At 35.2% G+C, this 11550-nt stretch overlaps 1 protein-coding gene across 12 annotated transcripts; it reads left to right on the top strand.

Moving 5' to 3' along the window:
• Positions 1-209: 209 nt before the first annotated feature.
• On the top strand, positions 210-9318 carry LOC148623098 (uncharacterized). Of its 12 annotated transcripts, XR_015920772.1 has the most exons (4): positions 210-1344; positions 1726-1819; positions 7489-8821; positions 9220-9312. XR_015920772.1 is itself a non-coding variant. In XM_088573623.1 (3 exons), the coding sequence occupies exon 3, from the start codon at positions 1864-1866 to the stop codon at positions 3022-3024; it is 1161 nt and encodes a 386-aa protein (XP_088429749.1). In that variant the 5' UTR covers positions 210-589; positions 988-1375; positions 1726-1863. The 12 variants fall into 12 exon arrangements, 4 of the variants coding, with proteins under 4 accessions (XP_088429749.1, XP_088429751.1, XP_088429750.1 ...); XR_015920777.1 differs by lacking the exon at positions 7489-8821 and having other exon boundaries at positions 210-1295; positions 9220-9318; XR_015920775.1 differs by lacking the exon at positions 7489-8821 and having other exon boundaries at positions 9220-9318.
• Positions 9319-11550: the final 2232 nt, after the last annotated feature.

Raw genomic sequence — 11550 nt, 5'->3', positions numbered from 1 at the left:
GAAATTGACCTAGGCACCTAACTATGGGGCTTTTTAACGTCCTTGACTATCTTATCGGGTCTCGCATGGACGGTACACCTAGGCATCACATGGAAATCTTGCTAAATATAATGATTTGCGGTAGCACTCACATGCATCCGCGATCAATACCATTGTGAATGGAAAAGAGTGAAAAATGAAATGGAAGGAGTAAAAATAACCATGAAATTGATGTCACCGTATAGATTGTAAAGGGGGGATGTATTTGATATAGTTATTATGTAGATCGTATGCATATATGATCCGTACTTGAATTTGATAGATTATTAGTTGTTTATAATCTAGAAGGGGGATGTTTTGTTTATATGTTATCAATCACTCATCATATCATTCGTCATTCATTCATATTCATCATGACGTACATGTATTTGTAATCATCATGACGTACATTTAATCAATACGACATGAACTATATTTTGACTTTATACAGTATCGACATTCCCGCGCCACGGGCACTGCATGTCTTACTAACAAAATATTATAAAATCAATAACAATTGAAAATTTGCTCACTCCACAATAGTCGACGGAGGACGCAAGTCGCCGTTCAGGTACGAATATTTATTGATTAAGAAATTTATTTCATTTCTAAAATATTTTATTTGGAAACTTTATTATTCAATGAGATAAAGTTTAATAAGATTGATAGTAAGTAAATTGGATAAACGTTTTAGCTATTTGGAATTCATATAGTTTCAATTTGACAATAATCATTATTCTTTAGTTTAATAATATTTCATTTCAATTTCCGTAATTCATTTTCACAAATTTATGCAAAGTTAAAATTCGTATAGTTCATTCATTTCATGTTAGTTTATCATTCAATATCGGCAAATGATAGTTTTTGTGCATCGATACTCCGTAAATACACATTTATGGAATGTGTAGATCTTGTGCATTATTTTCAGGTTACGCTGTATTTGGCAAACATGTATATGTTTATTTTCAGACGAATAAAGTTAAATTACCAGGACGACTTTTTATGCAGCCATAATACAAATATTTTGCCGATGTCCCGGCCCTTGTATTTTGACCTGCGACAAATGGAGGTTCCACCGAGATAAGCTATAGTCCATGGTAATAATGGTACAACTTTATTAATGGTACTACTTTATAATGGTACAACTTTATTAATGGTACTACTTTAATGGTACAACTTTATTAATGGTACTACTTTAATGGTACAACTTTATTGGTACAACTTAAAATTACCAAATTTCAACTTTAACCACATATGTTCCGGAACCACGACAAACGGTATTGGTAAAATGGTTGGGATCCATACAAGAATTCCAGCAAATTAGCCGTCCGTATAATTATGAGAAGACATGGTTAAAGTATTAAAATTAGATTAATTGTGGGAAAGTCAACATAATTACAAACCATTTATGTATTTGCGCAGACTTTATTTCAACAAAACATAATTTCGTAACATTGAAAGAAATTACAAACAGTATGCAACTGGAGTCAGTCCGATACCGTAATAGGAGTCGAACGATGTGCAGTTCCTTTTAATTTGCCGATAAGCAATTTGCGTTACATGATATGATGTATAGACGCCAGCGACAGGTCAACTGAGGACATTTTGCCGAAACATAAATATTTACAATTTTATTCATTTATATTGTGTACATGTGTTTATGTATTAATGTTTTATGAATATTGATATTTTAATTATATTTATCAGATTTATGAATTAATCTGCACACTGAGCACTGTAGATGTAATCACTCTCAAGCATGTCTGCCGCGACAGTTTCGACTGACATTGACTGATTATTGGTAAGTATCATCATTGTTCATTTCATTTTCATTGATCATTTTGCATGTTGAATTTATATTTGAGTTTAGTAACTCTATTAGTTATTATGGCATCGGGTGGCAAAGAGACACACAAGGAAGAGCAAAAGAGTAGTATTGAAAGTATTAGTGAAGAGAAAATAGCTCTTATGATCGATATTATTAATCGACATTCAGATTACAAAGTTGTTACATCTGAAGAGTTCGATAGAATGAAACATATTCCTTCTGCATTTGTAACTAGTACCCCAGCAGTAAGGAGCAGGCAAACGCCTACACATACCCCACCCCCTATTCATGATTTTCATGCCACAATGGCACATGATAATCCTGGTGTGTCTCAAGCTAAACCTAGAATACCAATATTTTCTGGGGAAGAGAAAAGCGAAGTGAATTTTGACGTATGGAAATACGAAGTCAGATGTATTATTAGAGAAGGGAATTATAGCGATATTATTTTGCGACAGAGTATACGTGGGTCTTTGAAGGGGAAAGCAAGAAGTTTGCTACTTTCATTGTCCGATGACGCTACACCGTCCCAGATTATAGATAAACTTGAAGGGGTCTATGGGAATGTGTTTAGTAGTGAAGCATTACTGCAGAGATTTTATAGTGAAAATCAACAACCAAATCAATCAGTTGCTGAATATGGTATGCAATTAGAGGGTTTGATACAATTGGCTGTTGAAAAGGGTCAAATAAATCCTGCAGCTAAGAATGAGATGCTTCGGTCAAAATTTTGGTCTGGTTTGAGAGATCCATCATTGAAAAATGCTAGTAGATATAAGTATGATACTGTAATGGATTTTGATCAGTTAAGAAAAGAAATAAGATCAATAGAACTTGACTTATCTAATTATCAAAGGTCTAAAAGTACTGAGAAAAAGATACAACAACAAGCTTCGATTACTCAATCAGATAAACTAGATGAAGTATCGAAATCGTTGAAATCTCTGAACAAGAAAATAGAATCTATTGAAGATGAACTTAAAAAGTTGAAAGAGTCGAATAGAAATGAAAAACAAAATCAAAATGGAAAAGGGTCAGGACAAGGTTATAGAAGTTATAGAGGTTATAATAGTAGAGGTACGAATAGAGGTCAGAGAGGTAGTTTCGGAGGTAGAGGAAACTATAATAATAGTTACAACAACCAAGGTCAGAATAAATCCGATAATTTAAACGGATAAAGGTCTCGGTTGAAGGACGAACACGTGACTTTACACAAAAGGTTTCAGAAACCTTTAGTCCTAAAGAAAGTTATGATAAAGATCAACAAAGTCTGTTAGATAGAATGGTTGGAAAAGCTAATGAGGTAAATATCATTGTCAATAATGTTAAATGTAGGGCATTGATCGATAGTGGTTCAATGATTTCAACAATTTCAAGCTCAATGTTGAATAAATTGAAACCAGTACCTGAATTACGGGATCTGAGTGAATTATGTCTAACTGTCAATGTAGCAGGTGGCGCTGTTTTGCCATACCAAGGTTATATCGAAGCCAAAGTTAAGGTCAGTTTTATGTCACAAGATGAGGTTTATGTACCTCTATTAGTTGTTTCTCCGACTGAATACAATCAGAATGTTCCCATTGTAGTAGGGACAAATATAATCAAGCTTTTCCATATGTGTATGTCTGAGGATAATACTCAAGGTATTCCGAAAGAATGGAATTTAGCATTTAGTACTCTGACCGAATCAATTGTAGGTAAAGTTAAATCTACAAACAGAAAGCCCTTAAGGCTAAAACCCATGTCAGTCATGACGATTAATGGATTAGCTAAATCCAAGGTTTCATGTGATACAACTGTTGTAACAGAGAATTTAGAGGGCGATAACTCTGATTCTTTAGCAGTTTGCCCCAGAGTTGTTAATCTGAAGGGTAAAACTTGTAGAGTTCCAGTCAGAATATTTAATATGACAGCGAGAACAGTTGCCATTAAACCTAAAACAACTATATGTAGTCTGAACGAGGTCAAGGTCATGCGTCACATAGACTTAGATTCGAATGAGAAAAATGTTACGAAAGATATGCCTTTAGAGGAACTTGGTATTAAAATATCTGATAGTTTAGATTATGAGGTAAAGGATAGATTGCGAGGTTTGCTTGGAAAATGGAAGTCAGTATTTTCCAAAGGTTCTTCTGATATAGGGTATACAAAATTGTTAGAACACGAAATTAAATTGACCGACGATAAACCATTTAAAGAGCCGTATAGACGTATACCACCGGCGTTGTTCGATGAAGTTCGCGAACATGTTCGGGAAATGCTAGAAGCGGGTTGTATTCGCGAATCGAATAGTCCGTTCTCGAGTAACGTTGTACTTGTACGAAAGAAAGACGGTAGTCTTCGTTTCTGTATCGATTTTAGAAAGTTAAACAAACGTACCGTGAAAGACGCGTACGCTCTACCGCGGATAGACGAGACGATTGATTGTCTGTCGGGTTCTAAGTTCTTTTCCCGCCTAGATCTCCGTTCGGCATATTGGAATTGTGGAATCAAGGAATCTGATAAATTTATGACCGCTTTCAATTTAGGCCCTTTGGGATTTTACGAGTGGAATCGTCTCCCTTTTGGATTGACAAATTCCGGTGCGACGTTTCAAAGGTTAATGGAACGATGCATGGGCGAGGCTCATTTAAGACAATGTCTAGTTTTTCTAGATGATATAGTCGTGTTCTCGAGTACGATCGAACAACATTTCGAACGTTTGGAATCTGTGTTTAAGCGTCTTGAAGAGAATGGATTGACAAATTCCGGTGCGACGTTTCAAAGGTTAATGGAACGATGCATGGGCGAGGCTCATTTAAGACAATGTCTAGTTTTTCTAGATGATATAGTCGTGTTCTCGAGTACGATCGAACAACATTTCGAACGTTTGGAATCTGTGTTTAAGCGTCTTGAAGAGAATGGTTTAAAACTTCGCGGCGATAAATGTGAGTTTTTCAAGAGTGAGATTAAGTACCTTGGGGTTATTGTATCTGCCGACGGTATTAAGACCGATCCCGATAAAGTATCCGCCGTAAAAAGCTGGCCTAAAGTAAGTGGTGTCAAAGATCTTAGAAAATTTCTTGGTTTTACATCATACTACAGAAAGTTTATCAAGGACTATGCTAAGATTGCAAAGCCATTAAATGATTTGTTAATTGGTCACCACACTAACAAAAAAAAGGCTAAGCCTAAGAAGAAAGCAAAGCCAACTCCCTGGCAGTGGGGTACCAATGAGCAAAATGCGATGGATGCAATCATTAGCAAGCTTATAAATCCACCTGTTCTTGCTTTTGCAGACTTCTCGTTGCCTTTTATTCTTAATATCTGGAACTGGTCTTGGTGCTATATTGTATCAGAGAAGAGAAGGTAAAGAGAGGGTCATTGCATACGCTAGTCGTAGTTTACGTGGTCCAGAACGGTTATATCCGGCCCACAAGAGGGAATTTTTGGCACTTAAATGGGCAGTAACCGACAAATTTCATGATTATCTGTCAGGTAGTAAGTTTGAGGTCAGAACTGACAATAACCCATTAACCTACGTCTTAGATAAAGCTAAGCTTGATGCTACAGGACATAGGTGGGTGGCCGCATTGTCAAACTATGATTTCAATCTGAGCTATCGAACCGGTAAATCGAATATTGATGCCGATATTTTGTCCAGAAATCATACTAATCTAAACCACATAGACTGTGACGTCATTAAGGCAGTATGTAGTTCAGCAACTATTGCTCAGTCAGAACAACCAATAGTAGAAAGTTTACTGTTATCACAAGATGCAGAAATTGTCGACAATATGGATTATCAGTCAAATTTATCCGATATTGACTGGTCCAAAGAACAGAAATGTGACATTGCAATCAGTAGAATTATCGAATTAATTAGTACTGGACATAAACCGACGAAACGGCAGATCTCGAAGGAAAGCGATGACGTCAAGAAATATATAAGAGAATGGGATAAATTATATATGCAACAGGAGGTTTTATATAGAAAGAGTTTTATCAACAACGAGTCAGTTTCTCAGCTAGTGTTGCCCGATATCTACCGTGAGATCGCTCTTGTAGGTCTTCACGACGATGTTGGTCATCAGGGCCGAGATAGGACTTTGTCGTTGGTAAAATCCAGGTATTATTGGCCAGGTGTAGATAAAGACGTTGAACGTAAGGTGTCGTCATGTGCAAAATGCATTCTAAGAAAAACCAGATCAACGAAATCCGCAGAATTGATTAATATATCTTCGTCTCAGCCTTTGGAGATTCTATGTATAGATTATCTAACACTGGAACGATCCAAAGGGGGTTATGAAAATATATTGGTCATAACTGATCATTTCACAAGGTATGCTCAGGCAATTCCAACAAGGAATCAGTCAGCTAAAACTACAGCCAAAAGTTTATGGGAACATTTCATTCAACATTATTCGTTTCCATCTCGTATACATAGCGACCAAGGTCGAAACTTTGAGTCGAAAGTTATCAGAGAGCTATGCAATTTGGCAGGCGTTAAGAAATCACGCACCACCCCTTACCACCCACAAGGTAATGGCCAATGCGAACGATTTAATCAAACTCTGTTGAATATGCTAGGCACTCTCGAAGATGATAAAAAGGCGAATTGGAAGAGTTATGTAGCACCGCTAGTACATGCTTATAATGCTACTAAGCATGAAAGTACTGGTTATAGTCCGCATTTACTAATGTTTGGTTGGCATCCACGTCTTGCTATTGATGCATTTTTAGGTAGTGACGTCAACTCTTCTTCGACAGCCGATCGAAATTCGTATGTCTATGGTTTGAAGAAAAGATTGCAGTTCGCATATAAAACGGCAGCGAAAACAGCAGAAAGGGTTAATAGACGTCATAAATCTCGATACGACCTCAAGGTACGTCAATCAACACTTGAACAGGGTGATCGAGTATTATTGAAGAATGTAGCATTCAAAGGAAAACATAAATTGGCAAATAAATGGGGTAAAGAACCTTACATCGTAATGTCTCGACCCGATTCTGAAATTCCAGTTTATGTGATCCGACAAGAACACGGACGAATCCGAAAAACGGTACATAGAAATATGTTATTACCGATTACATCTGTCCAATTTCTGGATTCTGGGGAAACGAGTCGGAACCGCCCAGAAAGAAAGGAGACGGAAGTTTGTGTCGACGTTACAGAATCGAATGAGAATGATTATTCAGTTGGTATTGACGATGTGGAGTATGAACCGGAGTCTAATTCCGAGGATGAACTCGTTTTTGTAAGACATGACGGATCACAGAAACAGGTTAGTCCTTTGAATCCATTGGCAGTTCCGTTTGATCCACAAGTAATCGTTAGGCGTGACAATTATTCGTCCGATTCAAGTTCGAGCAGTTATAATAAACTGTCGAGTTTAACTGATACCCGATCGAGTGCGACATTAGAGAATTCGATTTCCGATGTACGAGAAAGTAGCGAGTCCGTCGTTGAACCAAATGTTAGTGAACCGGATGTTACACCAGAAATCCCAGTTCGTAGGTCTACTAGACAAGTCAGACCACCTATCAGATTTAGAGATTATATTACATAGTTTTATTAATTCATTAATTATATATATTTCATTTTGCGATTTTGTTTATATTAACGGAAATTTCCATATAGAATATATATTCATTTCTTTTAGATTGAAATGAACCCGCGGACCTATACATACACCTCCAGTAGAGGAAGAACACTGGAAGGCAAATTGTTTTGCCAACATTTATACGTAAAACCGGGTGCAAACTTGAGACAATTATGTGACAAAGCGTACGATGATTTAAAAGATATAGATGGTAACAAAATCGTTTATTTTATAGCGGGTATACCAGACATATGCTCCGTTCGCAGAGCAAACCGTTATCAAGAATCTTGCTTAGAGATCAGAGATTCAAAAGGAGAAAAGATCAATCATATGCAGATTTTTAAAACTAATATCCGTATGATAGAAGAGAAGTTAAGTTCCATAGATTGCAAAATAGTAATGGCAACTATTACTACTATGAGTTTCGTGGTATGGAACAATATAAGACTTCAACAAGGAAAAACTTCTTATCTTCTATTGGATACGCATTATGATAATATGCAAGAGATGCTGAACGAAATCTTAAACAAAATAAATAGTTATATTACAGAATATAACACCGGCAACGGATTTGTCACACCGTTTTTGCACACACCAGTTCATAAATATAATAAAGGCAGAATTCGATACGTTTATTCGAAATTGATTGATGGTGTACATCCGGGAATCGAATTACGTGATGTATGGATTCGACGTTTGAATTCTGTATTTGGATGTAATGAGTCCAAGTTGAATAATTGAGAAACAAAATGGGTTCACAAACATGATGTAAATCTGTCTGATATTTTGATAAATTGTATTGTTTGCAATATTTTACATGTGTATAAATAAATACTTGTTTTCATATGAGTTTTGGACATTTGTAATCGCATAGAGGCGCTTGCCACATGTTTGACTTGGGAATGGCCAAATTTCATTTTGAATATTTGACTATGCATTTTCGATTGTATTATAGGTTTATTGTTTTGTCATTGGTTTCGGGGACGAATCCCATTTTTCTTATGGAGGGGGTGTATGTCACCGTATAGATTGTAAAGGGGGGATGTATTTGATATAGTTATTATGTAGATCGTATGCATATATGATCCGTACTTGAATTTGATAGATTATTAGTTGTTTATAATCTAGAAGGGGGATGTTTTGTTTATATGTTATCAATCACTCATCATATCATTCGTCATTCATTCATATTCATCATGACGTACATGTATTTGTAATCATCATGACGTACATTTAATCAATACGACATGAACTATATTTTGACTTTATACAGTATCGACATTCCCGCGCCACGGGCACTGCATGTCTTACTAACAAAATATTATAAAATCAATAACAATTGAAAATTTGCTCACTCCACAATAGTCGACGGAGGACGCAAGTCGCCGTTCAGGTACGAATATTTATTGATTAAGAAATTTATTTCATTTCTAAAATATTTTATTTGGAAACTTTATTATTCAATGAGATAAAGTTTAATAAGATTGATAGTAAGTAAATTGGATAAACGTTTTAGCTATTTGGAATTCATATAGTTTCAATTTGACAATAATCATTATTCTTTAGTTTAATAATATTTCATTTCAATTTCCGTAATTCATTTTCACAAATTTATGCAAAGTTAAAATTCGTATAGTTCATTCATTTCATGTTAGTTTATCATTCAATATCGGCAAATGATAGTTTTTGTGCATCGATACTCCGTAAATACACATTTATGGAATGTGTAGATCTTGTGCATTATTTTCAGGTTACGCTGTATTTGGCAAACATGTATATGTTTATTTTCAGACGAATAAAGTTAAATTACCAGGACGACTTTTTATGCAGCCATAATACAAATATTTTGCCGATGTCCCGGCCCTTGTATTTTGACCTGCGACATTGATAGTTAATCAAATAGCATGCCAGGGAAATTTTGCATCTTCCATTTTATTTATAGGAATCCGTGTAATATTTACGCACTATTCAATGACTTGTTTCTTCGGACTGTTGATCACGTGGTGAAAAATTGTTACAGTCACCGGCCATCTCAAGCGTATGAATATCTCACGTGACCTTAGAAGGACAGTTTCTGAAGCTGAAGGGGGCGCCAAACGGGAAATAGTTTGATTAAATAAGGTGGGTTACTGCACTAAAGCACTCCCTAATGTAGACACAATTCTTTCAGTACAGAAACTAATAGCTAACAAGTTTTGACTATCTTGAGGGAAAGAATAGATATTTTTTTCTGTATGTGTAGCCCCGCTAGTACCCCTGCGTCATCCCGCCATCTTGGATTTCTCCAGTTGAGCATCATGACAAATCTAAATATATTCTTTAATTTGCCTGACAATTTTAGATGTAGACTTAAAGTTGCTGAAAATAGTATTTGAGAGACAAAATTTTATATATTTTAATATTGAAGGGAAAATGAATCTTTTTTTTTCTGCCAGTCAAGCCGTTAGTACAGTACTTTCGAGTCTCAACAGATGTGCATCATGTCAAATCTTCTGTATTAATCCTGTTTAATTTTTTTTATATCATCGATGTACACTATTTGTAAAATGTTCTTTGTACTCTGTTAGTTTATGATAAATAGATATTAATTTAGCTCATAGTCCTGATAATTTACCCATTTTTTTCTGTGTAATGTATGATTATATCCATGTTACAAACTTAAGAAGGTTTGAACATTTTAAATCAGTTTATAATTATGCAACAACAGCTAAAGGATAGGTACTGCATGCTATACATACATTGTATGTACCAACAAATACTTGTAACATATATTCTTTTTCCTGACCGCTCACGATGATGTCTACCCCTACAACGTAAGCGGTTGGAATTCCGTTCCTCAATACCCCAACCTCTTACTTCCGAGCGCCATATTGCATAACGCTCGTTCCGCCGTTGTTTGAAATCGGCAGAATTATAGTTAACTATTTGCCATTTAAAACGTTTTATATAGTTTCTTTACCATAACACGGCAGAAGACTAAACTGAAGAAAAACAAATGATGACCTACCTGATAATAAAATCCAGCAATCCTGGAAATCCTATGAAAAAAGCAGTTAAAATGAAATTCATATTTGGTTTTTAGCTTTTTTGAGTGGGTAATTCCGGTTGATAAAATTGTGAATTTTAAAATTTGCGGAACAAAAATATCAAATTAACCAACGAATTGCCTTTACCAACTTTAAGTTCGTTTTAACAAAAATATATTTTATTCCGTAAAATTAGTGACCTAATTCAAAATTGCTGGTCATTTTGACAACTGTCTTAATTACAAATGATTTGTAGGTATTTAACAAATATTTAGGATTTTTATCGTTCGATTTCCGGTAGGTTAAACTTCTTTAATGTAAATAAAAGAAATAAAGTATTTTAAAACACATGGTTAGCTAATTAACATTTGCGGTGGCTTTCAACATGCCAGATGCTAGAGGTTAGGAAGTCAGAAAATAGCTTGCCAGACAACCTCTAGAATTGCTGGAATAGATGATGTCTATCCAACTTCGTCCCAAAATATCAAGGTTGTAGCGCTCCATTTCTATTGCAGCCTGGGCAGCTTTCCGATTTCGTAGGTCTCCACGCTCCAGCTTGCAATCTTTGAGGCAGTCTGAAGGAATAAAAGTTTCATCGGCGGATGAAAAATTATAGTTAAGTGAAATCGAGTGTATTCTGTAATACATATACACATATCACAGGTATATTTCAGGAATGTTGCATTAGCTCCAGATCATATAGTGAAAATATTAATTAGTTTTGTAATTAAATATATTATGTAAAAGATGCATTTATAAAGAACGATATTTACATGTGATGATTTTATCTTCAACAGATAAAAAGTGCTATGGAGTAATATTTATAGTATAATTGTTCATGAAAGACGTGCATTATAAAGGTTTGACCAGTCTGCTTTTGTGATGGTACTAATAGTTGAGATCATTCAGGGTCATAAATTATATAAGACAAGTGCTTTCGTAACAAATACGACATTGTGTGTAATGTTGGATAGTATTTTGTTACAAATGTAAATAACTTTTTATTATTTTTTTATTGAATTTAAGTCTGAGAGCCCATGCTCTGCTAGTGGGCAGCACAAGCTGTATATTTTGCAGTAGAGTAACTTTTTAATGA

This window comes from Perna viridis, chromosome 3 (assembly GCF_037379345.1).
Source record: "Perna viridis isolate PV_CMFRI_1.1 ecotype Kerala chromosome 3, ASM3737934v1, whole genome shotgun sequence".
In the NCBI taxonomy this organism is placed as follows: domain Eukaryota; kingdom Metazoa; phylum Mollusca; class Bivalvia; order Mytilida; family Mytilidae; genus Perna; species Perna viridis.
Note: the sequence above shows the minus strand (reverse complement) of the source record. Positions and strands in the feature narration are given on the sequence as shown.